Source organism: Magnolia sinica, chromosome 10 (assembly GCF_029962835.1).
Source record: "Magnolia sinica isolate HGM2019 chromosome 10, MsV1, whole genome shotgun sequence".
NCBI classification, from domain to species: domain Eukaryota; kingdom Viridiplantae; phylum Streptophyta; class Magnoliopsida; order Magnoliales; family Magnoliaceae; genus Magnolia; species Magnolia sinica.
Window position 1 is genome coordinate 75,412,490 of NC_080582.1, and position 27,991 is coordinate 75,440,480.

Sequence of the window (27,991 nt, forward strand, 5' to 3'; positions counted from 1 at the left end):
GGATAAGCGACATACATCACGGTGGGACCCACAAATATCTTGCAGCTTTCTTGTTTTTTGTGTCTAAAAAGTACCAAATCAAGCTTAGGGAAACACGAGGTAAGAGGAAGGAATTATTACCCTTTCCCAGATATTTACAACTTCTTTGAAAAATCAAGCATGCCCTTAATGCTTTGTGCATTTTAATGCAACCAAGAATATTATTTAGTGTAGTTCACTTGAGCATTGGATATGCCTCATTTTTGTGATCAAGCCTTAAAATAATATGAGAAAAGGGATGGACAGTTTGGATGTACAGATACATCACGGTGGGCCCACTCACAGAACTCAGTTTGGAGCTAGGGACTGACGGGGGTAGTACGCAATCCGCGTATACTGTACATACAAGGGAGGGGTATACATGCAATTCACTGGTTACTACACCTTGTCCGGATCGGATCGAGTCGGATCGGATCCAAACGGATCGGTTTTCGGTTCGGTTCGATCGGTTTTGCTATGTACCCGATTCCGATCCGATTACCATTCGGATCTGGCCGATCTTACCCGAACCTGACCGATCCACGCCGAGTCGGGTCAAATCCGCCGAATCGAGTCCATCTTGCCCACCTCTAATTATGTGTAACATCCTGTCCAAACAGAACAGTGTCCTGAGGTGTCCACGTAGGATTTGCTGCAGGACCGTTCACTTGAACCGCTCATGTATGGGGTACTACTAAATTAATTAACCCAGGTTAGCCCATTGGGGTAGACTAGTCTAGTTATGATCAGACTTAGCGCGGGCCGTCAATCCAGATAGCCCGTTTGCACTTAGCGACAGCCCGTGCGGGCCATGCAGCGGCCAAAGAAGGTAAGAAAAATCTAAAAATTTGAGGAACCGCAGATCTCACTGGGCTTCTGGTCCATCGCGGACCACGAACTCGGTAGACACCTAGAAATAAATTATCCACGCCATCCCAGCGGCACTTGCCAGACGTAACTCACTAAAGGCCGAAATTAAAATCTGGCACCTTTTAATTTAAAATGAGATACCAGGCTTTGCAGCTGTTAGATCTCTTCTACATTTATGGTGAGAGCCTAGAGTATTTTTCTACGCCCGTCCACAAAATCTGGGACCCGATCGTGGAATGGTGACCGTTGATCGTAAATCGGGCCCGTACGATCAAACCCTACATCCGATCGCTCCCAAAATTTACATGGCCCTTCATCAGGCTATAAAGCACCTATCCTATAAATTTCATAGCCAGGGCCCATCAGAACCGCCCCAACAACCAGAATGGACCTCGTAGGGCCATTTAAAGATCGGAGCCATACGATGAAACCCCACGTTCGATCGTCTTCAAATTTTGCATGGCCCCCCATCGGGCCATGAGACACCTACACACAAAATTTGGTGGCCTAGGGGGTGGTAGGGCCGCCCCAAAGCAAAAAGGGGATCCTAGAGGGCCATTGAGGGAATTTGTTGAACTTAAGGCCAATGGGCCCAAGTCTAGGGAATAAAGCCCTAAGGCTCCTTCTCTCATAAATCCTACCATTACTCCCACAACCAAGAGAGTAAAGAGAGAGCAAAGAGAGTAAAGAGAGAAGAAAGAGAGTGAAGGTGAGAGAGAAGGTGGACCATAGATCGAAGTGGGGCCTAAGAGAGTTCCATCTTACAAACCCCTACCTCTCCCTCAAGGAAATTCCTCATCTACAACCGGAAAAATCCCTCTCCACCGACTAGGTAGGTAAATCTCTCATCTTCTTGGAAACCCCTCGTGTTGAGGGAGGATTTGCATGAGATTCTAACATGCAATGCTTTGCCTTAGGGATTCCGGCCAATCGACCCCAAATCGAGCACTCCTAGGTCGTTTCTCAAGAACTCAACAATCCATAGGTGCGGACTATTATGCTTAGGTTGTCTAGCACCAATTTTAGTATGAATTTCATGATTATGAGTATTTGGGTGGAATTTTTGAATAGCATAAGGAGAACCTAGTCAAACCCTCACATGATAGATCATCCAAATGATATGAATGATTTTGTATTGCTTGTTGTTCCTCAAATATGTTTGGGCATGAATTTGGTGATTGCAAGTTCATCTCATATGTGTATTTTTGTTCCATACTTTCTTGTAATAGGTATGATGCATTTACCCTTGTTGTATTTTTGTGCTATGAAATATATAATTCTTGATCACTCCGCTAACCCCTCACAACGCACATGCACATTCATTTCGTAATATTGTTAGTACTTATATTTATGAAAAAATATGGATTCCTATGTTGATGTATGAGTGCATGATATTATTTGAGTTTAGATGGTAAACCATAAATTGTTGAAGTATTACTGAATACCATTAAATCCCCATGTTGGTCAGGAAACTGAGGTGAGAGAAGGTGGCCCCATTGGTAGGATTGCCTTGAGGCTAGGCCGGCGGATTTGGACGAGTACAGATGGGCGACAGTAGTTGGACTGCATGGGTTGTTGTACCCAATGTCGTCTATCTTGTACACGCCTGGACTCGCAAGGTCTAATCCACGTACTGACCAATCATGTGTGTTAACCATGTTTACTCACGCCTGTATGGAACCTGAAACACCCTTCAACCATTGAAGCCCATTGATAACTAATTGAAACCGATCCACTAACTCGAGAGCCGGGCATGGTGGAATGAGACACTGTGTCCGAGCTGTCGGCCTACGCTGGGGTGACGAGCCTCCCCGTAGTGACTGCGAGCGATCCCACATTTCAGCACCTCCCATGTGCTTGAAGTCGGGGATGGAGAAATCCGATGGGATCAAGGATCGCGGGGTCTTGGCCTCGCAACCAGTTTAGAGTATTGACATCATGGGGTGTACTAGTTTCCTCAATCTGCTGTTTGAATGGACTTAATTAAAAACTCGGTTAACACGATCATAACCGCATCGCATTAGTTAGGTTAGTGACTCGGTAGTTGAGGTCGCAATGAGAGTGGTTGGTCATACGCGATCGTTAGATGGAATCGCTCGAGGGAGTGTTGTGCGAGGGCATACATCATATTATTTATCACGCACTTGCATTAACAAGATTAGTTAGGTGTTTATGAATATTTTTCTTTCATTAAATTCATAATATAATTAATGTTTGTTACAACTTAAGACTAATAGCACCCACTGAGTTGATCACTCACTCCCACTCTGGGACGGTGTTTTAAAACACTAACCAGACTCTCCTGTAATTGCAGGTGGCGCAGAGTACAAGGAGTCTGGCGGCGTGAGTCTTGATGAGGAGGACGAGCTGTCTTACTTCCAGCTAATGGGCGGTTCTCCATCGGCCTAGTAGACAGATCTTGGATCGTTGTGTGTTGAACTCAACTCACCATTCTTTTGGACATATTTTTGTGATTTTGTTGGGTAACGCCTTGTGCGACCCATCCTCATTATTTTGGACTTGGATATATATTCAGCCTCTTTCAGTTCAGTAGACTAGTAGTGGTTGTGCTTTATGTTTCCAGTAATTCCATACTACGCATATAAACCTGATTAAATGCAAATTTTAAAAAAAAATCAATTATAAGTGATACCCGGGAACTTGGGAGTCAAGTGCATGCACGACCCCCAATTTTCAGGGTGTTACATTATGTTACAACATGGACCTAACAATGATATTGTATTCTTGTCTTTTTAGTAAAAAACTACCTCCTCCTTCACAAGAGTATTCTTATCATTAAACAATTTACTAGTCGTTTCTGTATTTTCTCCTCTTCCTATAACATTGTTAGGTGCATGTTGTAACATAATCTAGAAAAACTGATGGCCGAGATAGATTTAACAAAAATATTACGGTGGGTGTCACTTAGATATACTACTTTTAATACCCATGTGATCGCATTTTAGTAATTTGTAGAGGATGAGATTTTTATTTCTTTAAATTAAATAGAGTTGGGACTTGGGTTGGCTATTGACCCAGACGATAACTAGTCTTGCTACCGATGTCACGTCACCGCCTTCTTTAGCCCCACCATGATGTATGTGTTGTATCCACACCATCCATCCATTTGGAGATATCATTTTAGGGAGTGAGCAAAAGAATTAGGCAGATCCAAAGTTCAAGTGGACCCCACCACAGAAAACAGTGGGAGGTGACAGCCACCGTTAAAACCTTCTTGGGGCCGACCATGATGTTTATTTGAGATCCAACCTTTTTATAAGTTAAAAAAGACATGGAATAAGCTAAAGCATAAATATTAACTTGATCGAAAGCTTCTGTGGCCCAAGGAGGTTTTAATGGTAGGCATTCAATCTCCATTGTTTTCAACGGTGGGGTGCACTTGAAATTTGGATCTTTCTCACTCTTTGGATTATGCCCTAGAATGATATCACGAAATGGATGGACGGTGTGGATACAATACATACATCATGGTGGCTTCCATGGAAAGTGGTGACGTCACTTAGTAGGGGAGCAAAGAAAAGAAATGACTTGAAAATAAAGTTTACACTTATGTGGTCGAGTGCGTGCATGGGCAAATGGAGAGAGACGTCTACCGGAACTCCAAGGAAAAGAGCATTAATTGTAAGGGAACATGCTCTTGGTATTCAACCAATTGTATTTCACTACGTCACTTCAGTAGCGTTTTGGCTACTGAAGCGTTCAGTATCTAATCCGCTTCTTGGATATCCATGACACATGCACAAAAGTATTTATCTTTTGTTTTATTTTTGTTTATTCTTCTGGTTGATTAGAATGTATCCCGGTTTAATTTCTCCGACCCTATTTCTTTTATTGCTTTTACGGCCAACTCAATCAAATACATGTGCAAGTGAAGGTCTAAATTGGTTGTTCGTGTGAGGGTAAGAAGCACTTGCGTGTGAAAGTTTACTCAACTCAAAAGTTTTATTAAATTGTTATGCTCCCGTCGATGAACAAATTAGAGATTAAATTGGGATCTAGTCATCCTCTCCATCACTGATTTAGTAGTTTATGATATGTTTAGGCAATTTGTGAAAGAGTAGGGGTTAGCCCTTTCGAATGACCTACTTTTGCCTTATCACAACAGACATGAGTCTATATATTTAATAACTTTTTCTTTCACTAGTCTTTCAGTTTATATATGTCTCTCAAATAAACAAGGATGTACAAATAAACAAAATAAGGTTAGACAATGCTGATTTTATTAATATTTAAAATGTATGGTTCATTACAATCAACAAAGTAATAATCAACGAGAAGAATAAACAAAAATAAAACAAAAGATAAATACTTGATTCATCTGTCGAAATAGACGATCGAAGAGGGTGGTCAGTAGGATGTGATCGAATTGTTATGATCAACAAAATTAAAACTCGGTTGAACATGATTCTATAACTCAAGGTTGAGAATATTTACTTCTATTCTTAAGGTATTATAGTAGGAGTTGATATGCAGTAGCTATTTATGCTAAAACTAGGTTAAATTAATCAAAGATATAGATATGTTTGGCATAGGGCCTTGAGCTCTTTTTCATATACTCCTTTTATAGCTTACCAATGTGGTCAAACCCCTTGCTGGGTTTCCTTGTTTCTTCTGGACCCTTCGTGCTCATGTCGCAGTTCTGGTTATGGAAATCTCCTTGATTGATCCGGAACTGATGGCTTGCATTGGGAAGAAAAGACTCCAGCCAGATTTGAACTTGCTAGCTTCTCGTGGCTGATCCTTCATGGAGATATTCATGACCCACTAAAGATCAGGTTTTCAACCACCAAAGTTTCTCTGATGAAGACAACTAGACCAAGATCTGCAAACCTCAAGAGCTAGTTTTGAACCAATTATGGTTAGTTAACATCTCTATTGATGGCCCACCTCGTCAACTTTGAAGTGTTGGGCAGTTAATATCAAATCACCTCCTGCATTTTAACCATCTATAGGTGATGGTCTGGAGTGATGTGAGGTTTGACACCTGATATCGATCTGTCATCATAATAGATTAGACTTAATTCTCCCATTCTCTTAATTCTAATTAATGTAGGAAATGAGAATAGATTGGACTTAATTCTCCCATTCTCTTAATTCTGATTAATGTAGGAAATGGAAACATAATCTAACTGATGTCTGTCTCTCCTAACTTGGGTATGAACTAAGGCTAGATTGGCTTGGACAATGGTTTGATCTCTTGATCTTCAGAACCTTCTCGAATGTTGCCGGTTCTCCTAACGTCTCTGGAAAGATCTCCCATTTTGGAATGACTGTGACAAACGGCTTCACCGAGAATATCATCATCAGATTCATGATTGGATCCATTTCTCGACGGGTCTTTTATAATCGTGCCAAGTACGTTGCCTCATAAATGGTACGTTGATCGTGGTCATGTGGTATGTAATGAATCATTCCCTAAGTGTATGCATAAGGGTTTGTGCTATCGCATTAATAATAGAATATGTAATGTTGAAGAAAGATCAACCAAAGATCTTTTCGAATACGAGTATGACTTCCATGTGTGCTATACACGTAGTGTCATCAAGTAACAGTTTTCTATTAAACCACGTCAAGGCACCGAAAATGGGTGTAAACAGACCCATTATGAATTTAGGTTAGATTGGCGTCTCATCTTTTGGGTCTTGATTAAATTCAGGTCTAGTCAGGTTCAAGTTGGGTCCATCAACTTAATATTTCATTTGATAAATTGAAAAATAAATTTCGAAAATAAATTTAAGAACTTCTCTAAACAAAGACTCATATTTTCAATGAAATTTAATTTAAGTACTTAATAAGTTGAACTTGTCATACCTATGATTCAATGAAAATCCCTAAGTTTTTAATTTTCAATGATAAATATTAAAAGTAAAATTTATTGAATGTCCCTTTAGACAAGTTAAAATCAAGTTGAGGGGTCAAGTTGGATGCGGGTAGGATCTAATTAATTTGATACTTAGAAAAGATCCAATGCCCTAAGAGAGACTCGGGGATTGCATAGAGTAGATATAACACCAATGTTGATATCGTGTATATATGAAAAAATTCTATGGGCCCCAACATGATGTATGTGCTTTATCCATCCTGCCCATCCATTTTTCTATATCATTTTAGGGCATGAGCCCAAAAAATGAGGCATATCTAAGGCTCAAGTGGACCACAAAATAGGAACCCGTGGAGATTAAATACCTACCATTAAAAACTTCTTGGGGTGTACAAGTTTTGGATCAAGTTGATATTTGCGTTTTCCCTTTAGCTATGGTCATATGACTTTATCAATAGGTTGGATGGCAAATAAACATCATAGTTGGCTCCAGGAAAGTTTAATAGCGGACGCCATTATCCCAACTACTTCCCGTCGTGTAGTCCACTCCTCCTTTAAATCTGACTCTTTTTTAAGCTCGTGTCCTATCATGATCTGGCAAAATAAAGAAGGCACGTATACATGGTAAGTATGTCCGTGTTATGTTCTACACTATGCAATTTGAATCCCTCTCAAAGCTCCATAAGTTATAATGTTTTACTTAGATAGTCTAATTGACCAATCTAAATTGTCTATTAAGTTTAGAACACATTTCATGAGTACAATACAAGAAAGTCATACTAAATGGATGATCCAATCCATCCTTAATTTGGTTTTATTCTTTATAGCCATCCTTTTCTTGGTTATGGAAGGGATGGTCATGATTGCCTAACAAAGGGTTTTTTTTTTTTTTCTTTTTTTAAGACTTATAAGCAATTTATGATGGTCCCTAACAAATAGATGGATCAAATTCTTGCTTATACCTATTTTCATGTAAATGATCTAGACGGTCCATATTTAGGGTCACTAATCAAACGGCTAACATTTGTTAGATGAATATGATGTTTTCATGGTATCCCATGAAATGAGCATTGGACCTAATGAACGGTCTAGATCGATGGATTGGACCATCTTGGTGCCCCAATGCAGCGAGTAGCGTTATATAGTGCTCTATCGTAACATCATATACATTAACTATTCATTGATTATTCTATGACATTTCAGGACGCATGTGTGTTATCTAATCCATCCATTTGGGGTCCTGACCATGTAAATGCTCTTACTTTGATTTGAACCCAAACAAAAACCTATATGTGAACTAAGGGGTATCCGAATCCGATAAGAACGAAACTCGGTTAGCCGGGATTAGATGGACGGGTTTGGCTAGGGACCCCACACCATCCAGCTAGCTGGTGTCAAAGCCCTGTGGGGCCTGCCATGATGTATGTGTTTTATCCACGCCATCCATCCATTTTTTCAGATCATTTTAGGGCTTAAGCCCAAAACTGAGGTAGATCTAAATCTCAGGTGGACCACACCATAGGAAATGATGGAAATTGAATGCTTGCCATGGAAAACTTTTTAGGGGCCACAGAAGTTTTGGATCAAGCTGATATTTGTGTTTTCCCTTCATCCAGGTTTATGTGACCGTATCAACAGGTTGGATGGAAAATAAACATTATTACAGTGGGCTTAGCAGGTTAATTTTTAACCACAGACGGTCAATCAACACTGTTTTCTTGTGGTATGGTTCACCTGTGATTTGGGTCTTCCTCATTTTTTGACTCATCCCCTAAAATAAGCTGGTAAAATGGATGGCCGGCGTGAATAAAATACATATCATGGTGGGCCCACAGAGCCATACCGCGTCCCACCGGTACTAGAAGACCCGCCCAACTTGCTAAGTGCTAACCCATGAATATATAATTTGCCTATGAATGATTAGATGCTCTGCATGGGTTTGATGATCCATACACATGCACATGGCCATTGCCCATTGGCATATATGAGTCATTGGGAACCATTGAAGTTGTGATGGATTCCAACTTCTCTTTAGTGGGTTGAATTTGAACCATTTTAACCGTCCATGTAAATGTTCCCAATCGGATGGTTAGGATCATCTATTCACAATGGTTTTTCCGTTATGATCCATCTATTGTGGGGCTGACAATTTAACCAGCTTGGATTGTGGACAGAGGTTCAAATTGGCTGGCTCAACCGGGCAGGTCACCGGACCCAACTCGGCAATAAATGCCGTGTCCGAATTCGACCATTTGGACCATTTAAGGGGTCTGGGATCTCTCAACGTCAACCCCACCTAATCAGCCGTGAATCAGATTTCTTTACGGATTTTACAAGGATCAAATTAAAATATTCTTAACTTTGACCTAATATTATATCTGCCCAACCAGATCCATATGAGAGGCAAGTCTTAGTAATCCAAATACATTTAGGCCTGTTTGGATGTACATACCTATTTTTGACCGTTTATAAAATAGCCAATTAGAAACGGAATGATGTCATTGCACAGGAAATATATAGTGCACAAAAGGTCATTAGAGATATTTGGAGCATTTTCATGAAAGTACACCTAGTACTTAGCCTGATGGCATACATCATTTGATGAAGATGCACGACCGAGAAGCTTAAAAGGCTAAAAGTGGTTGAACAGGAAAGAACAACTGAAGAGACATGTGTAAAAGACCAATGTAACAATGATTCAACTGTCATAATCGTTAAAATAAAGAAAAGAAATATATAAAGAGAAGCTGTAAGAGACATTTATAAATATAAGAAATTTAGCAAAACAAGTTATCTCATACTAATCTAACAAACAGATCAAATTATCTTTACTTACAATATTTTAACTCTATCTTCAGAGTAACAATAATCTTTAGTCATAATCTAATAGTAACAATAATCTTTAATTGTAATCCAAGTTTATACTTTTTATGCTGGATTATTCTCAATATTAATATAACTACTTTATCTTTTATAAAAAGAATCTTACTACTGCTCCTTGTGATTAACCGTACATATTTTCTTTTTTATTTGACTTTTTTCATTTATAAAAGTTTTTTTTATATAAAAGGCAAGGTGTAACTCATCTTTAAAGAAAGAAATTCACCATCTAATAATTATCTGATCATCTTACAACTATATTACAAGTGTAATCTTACTTTACATTCCATAAAAATTTGAAATTATTTGATTTTCTAATTTTAATTGTAATTCATATTAATAGGTAATAATTATTTTACGGTTTGCTACTCAAGGTAAGACACAACCCTACTTTAAAATTGTGGAGCCCACTATAATGTTTGTATCTTATCCGCACTATGCATTCCTCCGGTCATATTATTTTAGGGCATGAACTGAAAAAATGAGGCAAATCTAAAGCTCACGTAGACCATACACCACACAAAACACTCAGAATTGAACACCTACTGTTGAAAACTTCTAGGGCGCTAGAAGTTTTGGAGCAGCTGATATTTTTGGATTACCTTATGAGTAGGTTGGATGACAAATAAACATCATCATGAGCCCTAGATAGAAAATAGTTTTCAACGGTGGACATCTTTAAGACCACTATTCCTCAGGTGTGATCTACTTGAGTTATAGGTTTGCTTCATTTTTAGGCTCATACTCTAAAATATGCTGATAAAACAGATGGACGCCATGGATAAGTCACATACATCACAGTGAGGCCCACAAATTTAAATCACTCCCTATAAGTTTCTTTTGGGGCTAATATTCCAGGCAACAATCTTAACTAATTTTCATCTCCAACAATCAAATTGAAAAAGTCAAAGAAGCTCAATGTAAAGACATCCAATGCATTACTTGCAAAGTATCAATGAAACTTTTTAGACCAGATCCAACCTCTATTCAAATTCAACCAAGCTTGACCCATCAGATAGACGGGTCTGGTTTGGATTCTCTTACACCAGATCCAACCCATTCAACAAATAGGTCTGCGCATTTTATCTTTGACCCAACCCTATTATTAAAGAACTAATTATAAAATGGGTTAGGTTTCCAACTCCTGTAAATCCTACCTGACTTTGTCCATTTTCGGTTGACAATATCCGTTTTTTAAATCCAATCATATTGGGTATTTGGACCCGGATCCAATCAAGATACACCTGTTGGGTCTTTGGACCTTGGTTTCAAGTCAGGTTTGGGTCAGGTCCAGGCCAAATAAGAACATTTACATGGTTCAGCTGCCTAATGAATGGATTAGATCTTACACACTTGTGCTCCTTTTTGACATGTGTGGTGCGTGACCGTTCTCTCTTACACGCATGATGCTTGGTAAACCTCATTCCATTGCTAGATTAACTAATATAAAGTATATGTGAGTATGTAATATTATTAATAAAATTTTGAACCGACATGATGCAATTTTATATTGTCCGAGAGACAGTGAACCTGTCCCGAATCCGATTAGACCCCATTTTAAACCAGGTCTAAAACAGGGGACTTGAGCCCAAGCCTGAGCCCAACATGGTTAATAAACAGAACTGAAAATTAAGAACTATATCCATTAAAATTGGGTCGGGTTCATTGGGGTTCCAGCAGGTTCAAGTATCAAATTACTGAGAGCCTAACTAGAAATAGGTTTGTACATGAGCCAAGCTAACTTGAAAAGCTCGCTCAGCTTGGTTTGATCCAGCTCGGCTTGACTTGAGGTGACCAAAACTAGCTAAGGTCGAGTGGCGTGGATCTTGAACTCGGCTCGAATCGAATCTCGAACTTTTTTTTTTTATAGGTTAGCTTGTTAGTACAAAACCATGTCAGTACACACACTCCATGTTAGCCACCCCCGCTAGGGATCGATACCAAGACCTCCATGTATGATGGGTTCTCAAAAAAGTTCGTACGTAGAACGTACGAACTGGTTCGCGGGAGAGCGTTTCCGTGTGTATAGTGTGTGTGTGTGTGTGTGTGTGTGTGTGTGTGTGTGTAGGGAAAAGGTACTATGCGCTCGACCTCACGGGTTTGTCCCATGAGGTCGAGCTGTGTGGGCCCCACCGTGATGCGTTTCGAACATCTACCCCATCAGTCAGATGCACCATTCCATCATGGGCCTAGATCTCAAAAATCAAGTCAATCCGTGACTTGCGTGGGCCACACCACATATAGAAGTGGGGAGGGGCCGTGCACAATTAAAACATTCATAATCATTTTTTGGGCCCACCGAGATGTGGTTTGCAAATCAAGCCCATCCATTATGTGTGTCCCACTTGGATGAGGGTTCAGACCAAGTTTCAGAAGCATTCAAAACTCAGGTGGGCCCACCAAGTGCTTTTATATGTTTTAACAGTGTCTTCACATGATTTTAGATGGTATGGTCCACTTGAGTTCCGTATATGGCTGATTTTTGGGATATCCCATAATTTAAAGGGGACCCATCAAATGCACAGTGTTGATGGTCGACACGCATCACGGTGGGGCCCACACAGTCGACGTCGAGCGCATAGTACCTTTTCCTATATATATATATATATATATATATATATATATATATATATATATATATATATATCTGTGTGTGTGTGTTATCCACACTGTCCATATACTGGACGAGTGGGGCCCACCTTATTTGTATTGTGGCTGCACCGTCCACTCTCTCAATAGTAAGGTACATTTATCTAAGTCTAATATTTTATTATTTATTTATTTATGTAATTAAAAACCCAAAATTTTAAAATTAAGATTTGGAGTTTTAAATCTTTGATTCAGGGGTTGGATCGGGTGGTTGAGTTGGGTCAAGTGTGGGTGCTGGGTTGGGTCAGTTTGGGTGTTGGGTTCGGTTGACTGTGGGTTTTGGGTTAGGTGGTGCTGGCTGTTAGGTTGGGTCGAGTTAGGTGAGTGTTGGCCGCTGGGTTGGGTCGAGTTAGGCACTAGGTCAAGTTGGGTTAGGGTTAAGGTTGGGTGTTGTGTATAGCTGGGCAAAATCCGACCAAATCCGGCGAATCCGACCCGATCCGAACCGAACCGAAGGCCTGGATCGAGTAAGACCACTTAAATCCGATCGTACATCAAATCGAGTTCAGATCGTGGTCAATATGAACCGATCCGATCCGAACGAACCCTAACCCCTCTTTCTCTACCCGAAGGAGGCGTCACACCCACCCATCTCTCCTCCTTTCTCTCCCGATTTCCCTCCTCTCCTTCTTTCTCTCCTCCTTTCTCTCCCTCTCTCTCCCTAGACTCAACTCGATCCAACTTGATTCGATTTCCCAGGCCGAGTTGGACTCAGTTCAGGTCAGGCCAGTAAGGATTCGGATCGGATCGAGTTCAGGTCAGGTTCTTGAAAAATCGAATTGAGTCGAGTTGGACCCAATCTGGTTCGACTTAACTCGATGCCCACCTCTAGTGCTGAGTTAGGCATTCGGTCAAGCTAGTTTAGGGTTGGGTGTTGGATCAGTTGAGTTACTTAGGTCGGGTTGGGGCTGTTGAGTTGAGTTGGGATCGAGTTGGGTCGGGTGTGGGTCAGTTGGGTTAGGTGACGCTGGGCTGGATGTAGTTAGTCGAATTAGATATGCAATTTCGATTAGATTTACATTTTGTAGAGTTGAAAGTGTTGAATTCTAATTATAAATATGTGAATGTTATGGCATGTAAGACTTTTTGGACTTAATGTTATTGACTTTTAATTTGTATTATGTAGTTAGAAATATAATAAATTGAGATAGGAGCAGACTCAACTCGACTCGAGGTAAGTTCACATCGGCTCGATCTAGTAGCTTGCCTCGAAGGGTTCAACAAACAAGGCAAGCTCCAATGGTAAGCTCGAGGAGAGCATGGATGACTCAAAACAAGCTTAGCCCCACCTCGACTCGACTCGGCTTGATGTACAGCCCTACTTAGAAATAATAGCTTTGGTGCCAAAGCCCAACCCAATCAGGAGGTCATCAAGCCCGACTCAGCCCATTATGTGATTTCGATGTCTCTGGCCCGACCCAACATACCAATGAGATTGCTCCGAGCCCAACCCCATTGCTAATTGAGGTTGAAATATTAGACCCGACCAGCCCGAAAAAGGCTACATGTCTAGGCTCGAGCCTGAACCATGATGGGCTCAATGCCGTACAGTAGAGTACAAGTTTTAAATTTGTACAAGTGGGGCCTTTAGTTCAGGAATCCAAACCATTGATATGATGGGCCTTAGAATGGATGGCCCATGCGCCAAAAATCCCCGATATTAGATATCTTAGCAGTGTGACGTTTTTATTTTATTCGAACTAAAATAGCATCAAACCCTACTGGGCTTTCAAGAGTTTCAATGGCTGTGATTCCTTTCCTGAGCCCAAGAAGGCAGTGATAAATTGACCTGTCTCATCATATAATTACAGCGGTTGATTCTTGTTTGTGGCTTCATCAAATTTAAGTTTTGGTGAGCCTTTGATAGGGGGTGACTCAACCCGACTCAGCCGAATCAGTCATGATTTGACTCAGGACTGAATGAGTCGGTCCATCTTTAGGGAACAAGCTTTAGTTTCTGTCTGTCGCCCATTTGGAACATCCGATGTGTGCTTGAGGATAGCCTTTCCGAGGAAATTTTTGATTTTTTGGGTTCATGCTCTTCCAGAGGGGGACATCGACGATGACCATGTTGATATTGTGAAGCCCAACTCTTCTGGTGGGCCTCACATTTGGCCATTTCTTTTGTTGAATGACTGCATTTTCCTTTTCTTAAAATGCATAGTTGATGGCCACCTTTTGAACGGTTAGGATTATACCAATCTCGGCCAGATTTATTGCACGGTAGCCATTCAGAGTGGAATGTGTGGGTGCACTTGCCTGTATGTAAAATGAATCCTGTTTCTGTGGGCAGTTTTTTTTTTTGGTTAGCTTGTTAGTACACCCACTGTCAGATCACACTTCACTGTTAGCCACCCCCACTAGGGAATCGATGCCAAGACCTCAGTGTTGAAACGAGGTATCTTTCACTCGGTCTACCACTTGAGCTATGGATCTGTGGGCAGTTTACCTTCAACCAACCAGGCACATTGTGGCACGAAAATGAACACTGATATGTAATTGAAAAAAGACCTGCCACTAGCAAAATGGTCAGGGTGTTTGCTGCGTGAGCTATGGTTAAAAGACTATGCAGCTCGACCTGACTTACTTGACCCAGAGTTGGGTCATGACTCATCCAAGTATAGCTGGGCATCAAGCCGAGTCGGATCAACTTAGGGCTGACCCGGGTTTCGAAATAGACCTAACCCAAACTTGACCCGACTTGATACCAAGTCTAGCATGCCTGACCCGATCTGAGTTTGGGTCTGGCCTAGACTAGTCTGGACTGAGTCTGACCTGGTCATAGGTACCAAGTATGGTCGGGTGCAATGGGTATCCACAGGCTGAAATCACAAGTCAAAACCTAGATGCACCTGCCCAAATTGGAGCCTCCATCAGCTACACGACGTCTCAGATTTGAAACATCAAATCTGGTTTATATATATATATACACGCGCGCGCGCGCACACGTACGAGTTGGGTTTTGGATCGAGTCGAGTCAGTACCAAGTTGGATTTTGGGTCGAGTTACTGGGTGACCCAAACTCGACTCGGTTTGAGTTCGGATTGGACAAAGTCTACTCGGTTCGGATCGACTCACCCACACGGTTAAGATCAAGTCGGGTTTGAATGAGTCGGATGAGTCGAGTCGTCCCGTGCCCAATTCTACACCCAAGCCAGGGTGGAATCGACCGGGCTTGCCCAAGTAGGGGTGGCTTACATTATCAAACTGAACAAATCCGACTGAGTCATAAATGAGTTGGACATCATCATCATCTTTTAAGCCTTATCACAATTAATCGGGGGTCAGCTACATAATCCTTTTCCACCATTCCACTCTATCAATGGCCCGACCTTTGGTTAGACCACAGATCTTCATAGTCAACTTGAACATCATCCAAGTCTTAAAACCAGGGTCTGAGGAGAGGTCCTGGATTTGAGCTTTAATAGGTGAATTTCCATTTTCTTAAGAAAATGGCTAACCACCCACTTGATATGGGTTTATGTTGAACCGGTCCACTTTGATGACCGGTTGCTAGTATAATCCCTCAGCCACAAAATAGTGTAGTAATATCATAACTTGTGACTGAGTGTAACACATTCCGCATAGAAATCCAATGGAAAATGGTAGTGCTAGTGAAAGAAACATGAGAAAAAATCTTACCTCATAGGGGGATTGGATCGTTCTCAAATTATTTCTTAAAAAGAAAGACAATGTTCGATACCTGTTTTCTTCAGAAACCCAAAGATGTAAGCACAGGCCCGAGCTCTGAATCTTTTCGCTTTTGCTAACTTAAACATGCCTAGATTGGAAAGGAGTGATTTCTACAACAGCACGATCAAGACGACTGACCTTTTCACCTTTGCAGTATACAAAACTGAAGCTTGTCTTCATAACCAGATCGATGGAATACTGTCATCATTTGAGTCCATCACTGAGGCCCTGCGGCATTCCCAGTGACTGGGCAAGGTTACTCATTCTTTCCTTCATGGCCTGAAAAAAAATGCAACTATCAGCTCGACCAAATGGGTAGGGATGGAATTGAAACTTTCTACATAAGACCAACATTCTCACCTGAACGCTCTTCTGGTGTGCGTCCTTGTATGCCTCAGTTACCAGGAGAGAGAGTTTCTGTGTGGGCGGGAAAAGGGGGGAAAGTTGGTCATGTTGATTGGAATCATGTAAGATGAGTGACACGACTAGGATTGAAATCAAATTCAATTGCAATAAAGAAATACTACTTGATGGATTTTTTAATGACCTTTTTTTTAAAGAATGATTTTTGAATGACTTTATTACCATTTACATGGCATATGATGATCAAAACCATTCATTCATCAGGGATAACCATGAATGTAACAATTCAAGAACCTGATCCAACAATCCTCAAAAATACTCAATATCTAGTTAGGATCCTGTTTGGTTAGAGATGTAAATTCATGTAAACAGTTGTAAATGAGTAATGATTACTTTGGTATTTACAGCACCAAAGGTGCAGACAAGCATGGACTTTGAAAAGAGACTCACATAAACTCTGTGCACCCCACCATGGTGCATGTATTTTATCCACGCTGTCCAGTCATTTTGTCAGATAATTTTAGTGCATGAGCCCAAAAATGAGGCAGATACAAAACTTTTGTAGCACCCAAGAAGTTTCAATGGTAGGTGTTTAATCCCCACTGTTTTCTGTGGTGCAGTCCACTTGGGCTTTGGATCTACCTCATCTCTCAGCTCATGCCCTAAAATGATCTGAAAAAAAAAAATTGAATGGATGGCATGGATATGGCATATACATCGTGGTGAGGCCCAGCTGTTACGAGGGTGAGATTTGCCTGGAGGTGAAATTCCTACTTTAAACCAAACAGCAAGCATTTGTCATAATTACTTATTTACCACCGTTTACAAGCATTTATGGGGATTTTTGCACACAACTTTTACACAGCTAGGATTAACCCATCATTATGATTTTTTTTTTTCTATGGTCCACTTAAGGAGTTGTATGATGAATGGATGGTTCAAATCATCATACACACATGCCACATGTACGGAATAAAAGTGGAGGCATGATGATGCAATCCAATGGTGGACCCTGCAATATGTCCAAGAATTGGGCTCCAAGATCTTCTCTATTAGTGATCTATCCCCAAAACCTCTCTAGACAGCTGGATGGGCATAATGATGCAATCAAATGGCGGACCCCATGATTTATCCGATCACGAAATTATGTTCCAGGATCTGTTCGGTCAATGATCTATCCTTCTCATCTATCCAGACAGCTTTGTGGGCCTCTGATAGAGTTCTGATCAGTCTATGGACGCCAAATGAGTAGTTAATTATTCTGTTGGCCCCACATGACCGGTCTATTGAGTTTTGGGTCCAAAAATCCATACAGTTAGGGCTATTCTCTATAGAAATATGGGCTCCAAGATCTGTTCTATCAGTGATCTATCCCCAAGATCACTGTAGACAGCTGTTTGTGCACGACGATGCAATCAAATGGCGGACCCCATCTATCTGATCAGAAAATTAGGCTCCAGGATCTGTTCGATCAGTGATACATCCCTCTCATCTATCCGTATAGCTTTGTGGGCCTCTGATAGTGTTCTGATCCGTCTATTAGCCACCAAATGAATGGTTGATTATTCTGTTGGTCCGACATGAGTGGTTGAGTCAGTTGTGGGTCAACAAATCCATAGCTATTTTCTATAGTAGCAGTTAGGCAATGGCGTCGAGCAAATTTTCACACTGTAGCAGCTAGCATTTTTATCACTTATTTTGTAGCCTTAGATATGCAAAGCTTAGGGGTATTAAAGCTTGTTCACTAACCAAGGTATGGCCTTGGATAAGATGGATTGCCAAAACAGGCTTCATAAATGAGTTCGGAGATGGATGATGATCATGATACAGAAACAGTTTTAGAGTAATCTTTGCAATCAATGTCATCCCTCTTTGTCATAATTAGGATCCGCTTGCAGGCAAGGCTGAGGAATGATTAAAAAGCACAAACAATTGAAAATGGACCAATCATCAGATCAGCACAACTAGGTTTACTTACATCAGGCCCCAACTCCATTGCAGCCTCCGTGATTTCAGTGCGTACAGGATGTTGGTTTCCGGAAAGTGTTACCTAGCAAGGCATTCAATCATAGTTACACAAAATCCTTTTTCAGAACAAAATAGACATTCAATCAGAGTTGCACAAAATCCTTTTTCAGAACAATATAGAGAAGTATCAATCTGACCCATGTTAGCATGATCAGAACAATACGATCATAGCCGTACCTTGATTAGCTCACCTTCACAGTAACCATCAAACTCAGTTCTGCATGACAAAAGAAATCCAAGCTGTTATTTCAAGATTCTCGTAAAAAGAATGAAGTCATGAAATGAAGGTAGATAATACGTACTCAGCAAGTTCTTTCTGCACACGAACTGCTTCAACTTGGACAACCATCTGTGCCTTCTTAACAGTCTCATATAGGTTTTGCATGTTTCCCAAAATTCCTGCCTATGAATGAACATGGAATATATGTATAAGAGTATGGTTAGCTTGCCCAACACAGACACGGGACCAAGGTGTTCCAAAACGGTAACTGTGGCCATAACGGCCACCTCCGTTACCGTTATGATACGGGCCATAACGGCCATTATGACACTTTTTTATTTTTTGAAAAACTGTTACATGACCGTTATGGGACCATTATAGGGCCTTTACGGCCTGTTTTTTCTGTAACGGCCGTTTCGACACCGTAACACATAACAGTTATGACCATTACCATTACGGCCGTTACGTAACTGATTTTGAATACCTTGCGTGGGACAGCAGAAACTAACTTTTCACCATTTCGTTTCAATGACAGCCAGCCCCAAATTGCTAAGACATGTCCATGACAATGCTGATGATTTTGTTTTCTGAGTAGAAACTCAAAACATTATAGGTACAAGACTGCTTCTGAAGATAGTTTGTAGATATCTTTACATATATAATGCGACTAGCTTTTGGACATTTTTGCCATGACAAATAGTTTCCCTAAGGACAGAATTTTGAATATTGAAAGGGCATGGGAATACATTTTAAATGAAATAGGGGGTATTTGGGGAATGTCTAAATATGACTGATGTCCACCTGCAAAAGACCTCTGAACAACTTAGATTTTATCCGCAACCCATTCTTTGATGCGAGTAGCCCGCTCTCCTCTTCTTTATGTGTAGCTCACCCCAATGGGACTGCAAGGGAGCCGTGCAACAAAGAATGTGTGGGGTCTGCCACGATGACTGCATGAAATCCACTTTATACATATTGTGCCACCTCATGCTAGGAAGTCAGCCCGGAAATAAGACAAATCTAAAATTGAGTAGGCCATAGCACTGGAAAAGTAGGGATGGGTCACCACTATTGAAAACATATTCCTCTCTCTCTCAACATGTAGCATGTAGCCGCACCTTTTCTCTCTGTCCTCTCTCCTTTTTTTCTCTCCTACTCTCCCTCCACGTGCATCGCACTTGCCATATCCCTAGTGATAAATAACAAGGCGATGTTAGTGGAGCTACAAAATATTTGCATAAGATCTCACAAAAGAGTTTCTTGTTCTCCATGGGCTTCACATGGTTCTAACTATTGCCCATGAAGTCTGGTCATTAACAAGGCCATGTTAGTGGAGCTACAAAATATTTGCATAAGATCTCCATGGAAGACATTCTTGTTCTCCACGGGCTTTACAAGTTCTCTACATATTGCTCATGAAGTCTAAACACTGAGCTTGATTGCTATCAGTGTTTTACATAGCGGTAGCATGTTGCGTAATGTTTAGCCCTCTATAGCGTGCAGTGTAAATAGCGTAGCATGTAGCTTAAGCTATACGATACTTATATTTTTTAATTTAAAAATAGAAAAAATATGATAACTAGTTATAAAAAGCAAAAAATATAAAAATGCCTAAGAGATGATTCATTTTTTCAAATATCATGTTCAAATAATTATTGCATCAACAACTTTCTAAGAAAACCACTTTAATTAATAATGTCTAATTGAAACCACAAGTCACAACTCACAAGTATGAAAAAGAAATAAAAATCCCATAGGTTAAAAGAGTATTAAGTACGATATACATGTCATTTATATGAGGAGGGGTTTTCAAAAACCCTCTTTCGAAACTCTTTTTATTTTTAGTTTTAAAGGTTTTTTAGTTTGTGAATTTACACAACTTTAACAAAGGATCACTAGATTCACCACCATTTTAAGTGGAAGTAAATATAAAAAGGTTTGGTTTTAACTTTAGTTTTTAAGGTTTTTTATGATGCGAATTTACACAATTTTTAAAAAACAAACTTTAAAAAAATGAAAAAATGCATTGTAGTGTACGCTACAAACACTACACGCTACGTAGCTGTAGTGTATGCTACAACCCTTGTAGTGTACACTACAAGGGATTTACGCTATTTAGCTATGCTACATAGCGCTATGGCTACAATAGGCTATGTAGTGTACATTACGAACACAATTTGAAACACTAATTGCTATGAATATAGGATATCCTAGGCATTTAATGGACTATACAGAGATAATCTGCAATATTTTTGTGGAGCTGGAACTGGGCCAAGCGGAAGCATTTGCTAAGAGGGGTTAATCATGCAGAGTTAGCTGTTGCATGTGGCTTTCTTCTTTGCAATGTTGCGCCAACCTGTGCCTCTTTGTTTTTCATATAAATATGATCGGACCAAAAGTTTTTGTATAGTACGCTCAGGTCATCAGTTTGTAGTTTTACAAGTGTGTTTTTTATATAGAAGTACTATACTATGATCGGAGCAAAAGTTTGTACAGTTCACTCAGATTATCAGTTTGTAGTTGTACATGGAGGGTGATGATGTAAATATCTAAACAGGTTCACCCTGTTAAGTCTTATACCACCTAATTGGGGTTGGCTACATGAATCCTATACCACCACTCTACTCTATTAACGGCCACACACACACACACACACAGAGCATTCCACTCTTTTGACAATCGTGTCCTAAGTCTAATACCACCTAATTGGGGTTGGCTACATGAATCCTATACCACCACTCTACTCTATCAACAGCCACACACACACACACACACACACTCACCCACACAGAGCATTCCACTCTTTTGACAATCATGTCCTTAGTTAAACCATAGGTCCTCAAATCTTTTCTTACTACCACCATCCTTTTTGCCCTTTCCCTTGCCCTTCTAGAGCCTTCAACTTAAACCAACTCACTCTTGACCGGTTTAATTCTCGGTCTCTATTGCACATGGCCAAACCATCTAAAGTTACTTTTCTTTATCTTATTACCTATTGGTGTTACTCCTAAGTTACCTCAAATGCATTCATCATTCTTTATCATCCTGCACTCATCCATCTCATCATCCTCATTTAACTAAACTCATCCTATGAACATGTTGTTCCTTGACCTCCCAACATTTTGTGTCATAAGCATGCCTGTTTGGCCAGGCGGATTGGAAGGGATTGGAAGGTAAATCCCAGGATTGACCGGGCGTGCCAAATAGACTCGGGATTCTAATCTCGGGATATAGCAATCCCATGGGATTGCCAACAATCCACTGACATCACCATCATTACCTTAAAATCCATCCAATCCACCCTAATCCCATTCAATTTTGCCTTAGACGTGTTTGGTTCGACGGATTGGAAGGGATTGGAAGGTGCAATCTAGGGATTGGACGGGCGTGCCAAATAGACTCGGTGATCTAATCCCGGGATATAGCAATCCCATGGATCTTGCACCAATCCACTGACGCAACCATCATTACCTTGAAAGTGATGCCATCCACCCTAATACCATTCAATCCCTTCCAATCCGCCCGGCCAAACACGCCCTAAAACCTTCCCTTCGGTTTGGTTTGTATGAGGCAATCACATAAAACTTTGGAGGCACATCTCCAATTCATCCACCTAGCTCTAATTCTATGAGAAACATCTTTTTCAATGTCTCCACTCTCATGGATTATCGACCCCATATATTGAATCATTTTTGGGGTACTTCTTGCAGCAACCTAAATTATAGAAACATACAAGAGGCAAAAGTAGTTTAATTTACAAAAACAGGAGAAGGGAGGAGCATATTTATTAACTTAAACATATTTGAGTATTTAGTGTGTAAATAAATATTCATAAAAAATGCGCGAAACAAAATCTCAGAAGCGTGAATTGTGAAGGTTAAATATCTACAATAGACGAGAGAATTTGCTTGGCTCACCTTTGAAGGTGCGTCATCACCCTTCTCATCCTTTTTTCCTCCAAATAAACTACAAACACGAAGAGATCTTCTTTCGCATGCATTTTTCTTGCAAGGCCATGATATAAAATGTCCACCTAATGCACTCGTGTTACTATTTCGTTTATTACCTGAAAGGAATAAATATAAGCTGCAGTCAAGTTTCAAAAGTTTCTTGAACAGAAAAAGTTTTTTTTTTTTTTTTTTTTTATTTAAAGCCAAACTCTTGCTGTGTATCTTTGCACAAAATCCAACCACCATGAATGCTTACACACAAACACACAATTGAAGACTTAAATGAATCAATCAAATAGATTAAGTCTCAAGTAGCATGCACATTTCAAAATTTTGAGTTACAAAGGCTTGTATTGGGAACTTTAGCGAGTCACACAAAATGTAATGTCATAATTTCAATATAAAACATTTCTATTAAACAGTGGAATACAAAACTTATGGTAAATGCAAACATGTCATATGAAATTTAGATAAAACTGAACAAAAAGAGCTTGTATCTGAAATCAGAATCCATACAATGTTGGACCCACACTAACATGACAAGAGGCCTTTGCCCTTTTGGAAGCACCCATGTAACACAGCAATATTGGTAGTAGACACTATATGGAGGTTTATTAGATGTGGGTTTACGTCTACCTCAGTGCACTGAGTTTGTTATTTTATAAATTACCAACATTTTTTCTCAAATCATCACCATATCGGATGCAAGAGCTGGTTTAGACCTTCGTACCTAGCAGTTTGCCTGGTAAGTACCCCTCATGATCCTACTATGCTTGCTTGTCTTTGGGGAGGGCATGCCGTAGTTGGGTTGGGGGTTACTAGGTGGACTGTGTTGGCATGGAAGTTGTGTCCATGTCAGGGTAAAAATGGAGGGTTTATGCCTGCTGGGCAGCCGATCTTAGGACCTTTGCCAATCTCACATTTAAAGGCCAAATCCCAAATTGCTGGGAGAAAGGATAAGATGAAGAAACAATGATGATTGTCAACATGTTAGATGGGACCTTGGGATACTGTGGCTGCTCTTGGATGAACAACTGAATTGAATTACAAAATTCATTTTGATCAAGAAGAAATGGTCAAATTGTAATGGCATTTCGTTGCATTCATAGCAAACAAGTGGCCCACAAATCCAGTATCATTCCTTTCAAGTCCAACATGGGTGTAAAATAAGGGGGTGTTTGTTTTCTTATTTCCAGCTAGAAATAAAAGTAAATAAGCAATCATTATTTTCCATAAGAAATGCACTGTAGCCACCCATGCAAAGTAAGCTTTGATTTGACTTGACACTAATATCGAGAAAAATTTTCTAAATTTTGCAAGGCCCACCATGATATGTGTCTGATCCCCATTCATTGTAACAGCTCATCTTAGGGCATAAACTGAAAATCGAGGCAAATCCAAAGTGCAAGTGTACCACAAAACAAGAAACACGGGGATTAAACACACACCATTGAAAACTTCTTGTGGGCCATAGGAGTTTTGTATCCAGCTAATATTTGTGGTTTTCCTTCATCCGTGTCCATGTGATCATATGAACAGGTTGGATCACAAAAACAAATCAGTGTGGGACCTACGGATGGCTTCACATTTCAACGAGGGACATCAATATCCCCTTGTTTGCTGCAGTGTGGTCCAATTGAGCTAATAATCTACCTATTTTTTTGACACAAGCGCTAAAATGATTTGATAAAATAGATAGACGGCGTGGATCGATCACATACATCATGGTGAGATCCAAAAATTTCACTCAGTCATTCTCACCCTTTTTTTCAAAAAGTAAATTCCGAAAATCAAGGTGTAATTACCCTTCATATTTCATCTCTTCCAAACAATAGATATAGGTTATAATTACCTATTTACCACCATTTACAATGGTAAATAGGAAAACAAACAGGCCCTAATTGCAATTCAGAGCGTATTTCCTTAATACAAATACTAAGGTAATTACGAGTCAGTGATTTCCACTTTATTAAACTAGTTATCCTGATTCAATTCATACTACATCCAATCACAACCTATATCCACATCCATGTCTTGGATATCAAACAATGGTGTAAAATCCTACTTCACAATCCATGTTCATATCCATGTCTGTATATGGGCATCAAGGGTAAAATTCCACAGAACTCAAGTTACCATCAAATTCCTAGAGAAGCTAATAATGTTGCTGATTCCCTTGCGAATGGTGTCCATACAAGCTCCCTTTGTACAGGGGACTCGTATCCGCAAACTTGATGGATCATTTTCTGTCCTTGGCCTTTGGGCCCCATTAACTTTTTTTTAATCGATTGGGACCGAAGTCCTTCATTTTCATCATATTCTACCTCCACAGTTTATCGCTCCAATCAACTAACAAACTCTTTAAAAAAAAAAAACTTCAAACTATTCTTACTCCCCCTGCTCCTCTTATTCTCATAAAAACCCCAATGCTAATGGGGCAACTTGACAGCAGCATCCAGACGTGGCCTTCAAATAGGGCCTCCACTATCAACTACTCAATGTCGCAAAGCTATGCCACTCATCTTGCAGCCAACAATCCAACGTGCAACATGACGCTACAAACCCTAGAAAAGACAGACTGTCCTCCTCCTCCTTTTTCCTTCATCCATAATAACTATTTGAGAGCATATTAGTCAATATAGTCCTGTTAACTACAATTATCCAGTGCGTTGGAACTTAAATTAATCTAAATCAGCTCATCCATCCACTTTTGGCCGTCTGCGTTGTACCTGATAAACGTGCACCAAGATATATGTTTTTTTTTAATCATCTGATTACAGCCGATTGACTTCTCCTATTTATCTGAACTCTGCTGCTGCTATCGTTTGTGGTTGAAGAGTGCATTCATATTATTGTAGATTTTCTCTTAATTGGGTTATACAAGTATCACTATTGATGCTGTTAACTCTAGAAATTTGAACTTCATATATCTGTAATAACCTTTGGAATTAAGTCTCATACATTTATTCCTTCCGACAATTAAAGCCAAATTTCCTTCATTATAGTTTTGCACTGCCGGTTCAAGCTGCCAAATTCAAGATCATTACAACCTAGTTACATATTTTGAGTATATCCAGAATGTACTGCAATCAAAAGCAATTGACTGCTAAAAATTTTCCCACTTTTTTTTTTTTTTTTTTGTTAAAGCTCTATTCTATTTGTGATAATTGCATAAACTTTGACTTTGTCTTTCTACACCATCGCATTCCTGTGTTTAACTGTTTTCAACTAGATCTTAACAAATTCACTTCACTTTTTTTTTTTCTTTTTCTTTTTTGAACAGCAACAAATTCACTTTAATGTGACATAATTCTATTATTCCTAACAAATGCACTTTCATGTACCACAATTCTATTTATTCCTAACTCACATGTACATGCCTGTCCATATTGCTCAAGTTGTTTCTGTGTATTTATCTGACAATATCCTTTTTTTAAAGATATTGCTTATTAGTTCTCCTTTCTTGTCAAATTGTTTGTACGCATATGTTCTCAATTGTTATATGTCCATACCAAAAAAGAAAAGAAAAAAAAAAAAAAAGATTTTCATTATATTCTTCTGATCATTATTGCCACCTTCTAATCTGTCTAATTTCAACATATATGTTAGAGCATGCTTTTATCTCACTGATATTAGTAGTTGTTATATTTGAATTTACTTACAGTTTTGTGACCTCCTCTATTTGAAAAACAAATTCTACTTGAAGATTATATTTTCCTTCAACTGTAGCCATCATATGGAAAGACGATATTATAATTCAGATTTATGTTAGAGTCTTGTCTGTGGTTTACTTTGAACTAGCAAAGCTCGTTATGGTAGCTTGTTGTTGTCTACTAATCAATTCATTTAGTATTCAAACATATACATTTAGGGTTTTCTTTTCCATTATCTCAGATCTGCTCTGAACTAGTTCACCACTATATTTAATGCTGGCTAGATTCACTCTACTGCAATTTGCTTTTGGTTCATTATAAATTGTGAGGCAGAACTATCCATTCGACTTTTTTACCATAATTTGTTCATTTCATTCCAGTTCACACTTCAAAAGCCAAACTGGGAGGCACAAAGTGCACACCTACCTCCTCCAATTCACACTTGGGGCATGTTTGGATACACATGGAATCCATGCAAAAATAGAAATTGTTCTCCACTGCCAAAACAATTGGGCTCTTTGGATACATAGACTCCCACACAGTAATCATTACTCCATCCATCATGAAAATTCTCTGGCATAAGAAACAAGGTGAAAATTGTTTAATGAATATGAGAACACTTGTTATCTAAATGGGCACCCTATTTTTCGAATCCTATTTTCTACCATGACCATGGGAATTATCATCAGGTAATATTATATCATCCATGGAATCCACGTATCCAAGCATGCCCTTAATATATATTATTCATTAGAAAACTCTTTGGGCATGTTTGGGTGCCAACCAAAAATGGGCCTGATGAATCAGTCTCTGACATGTGCGATAGGTGGTGTCAGCACCTGTTGTAATTTGTACCAACGGCTAAGACTGTATCTATGACTGTGGCCAATCTATTTATCCAATGGGAAGCCCCTTTCTCTTGATGGTCTGTCCTGTGTATGGTTTGAATCTCATACAAATTACTGCGTCCCCCAAAATCATGTCCTTGGGAAACAGGGCAATGGCAGTTCGCATGACAATTGCAGTCCAGATTTAAATGAACTGGTTTTGATGTGGCACCCAAACAGACCATTGGTCATCTCCATAGAAAACACAACAGAACCCATCTCCTGATTCTCCCCATCTCCTACCACTTTCACAGACAAAAAAAGGTAACTTTCAACCTAATTTGGAACTATACACATGCTTAAGAACCAGACTGTTCATCTAGTGGACCGCACCGTGAAAGGCCACATTTCAAAAATCAAATTGATTAGAAGATCCTAGATGTCCAACAAAAGGATTTATTTTTCCTCATCGAATCTAGCCCATCGATCATTCAGGCTTTCTACTACACATATATGGCCCACCAGTTGGATGCTTCGAATTTCCTATAAAAGTGCATCTCCGCAGCGAAGGACCATCAGACAAATGGCCCAGATAGTACACATGCTTCCCACGTGTGTAATGCTTGATTGAGAACATATCATGCCCCCAATACGACAGTTCTCCCAAAAATTCGATTTATCAAAAACGCAAAAATACGATTCTCATCTTAATTCAAGCAATTGAAGGAACAGAAATTCAAAAAAAAAAAAAAAAAATCTAGAAATAAGAAATTACTAATTACTAAAACAGAACAAATTGCTGTAGATGGATCGACAGATGGAGAGAGGGACTTACAGATGGGAATGGAAGAGAAGGTAGGGGCATTTCTGTCATTTATCAGGCGCACGTTAGAAATTTGAGCGGAAAATGCGCTTGTAGACGCCATTGAAAAGGAGGTGTGCTGCTGCTGCTGCTGCTATTCTTTCAGGGGTTTTAGTTGAAGATTGAAATATCTAAG

At 39.7% G+C, this 27,991-nt stretch overlaps 1 protein-coding gene across 1 annotated transcript; it reads right to left on the minus strand.

Moving 5' to 3' along the window:
* Positions 1-15,897: 15,897 nt before the first annotated feature.
* LOC131217024 (nucleoid-associated protein At4g30620, chloroplastic-like) lies at positions 15,898-27,991 on the minus strand. The gene is made up of 7 exons (XM_058211705.1): positions 27,829-27,991; positions 22,481-22,629; positions 18,646-18,746; positions 18,521-18,560; positions 18,294-18,365; positions 16,313-16,369; positions 15,898-16,231 (listed from the first exon to the last, which is right to left on the minus strand). The coding sequence occupies exons 1-7, from the start codon at positions 27,917-27,919 to the stop codon at positions 16,157-16,159; spliced, it is 585 nt and encodes a 194-aa protein (XP_058067688.1). The 5' UTR covers positions 27,920-27,991; the 3' UTR covers positions 15,898-16,156.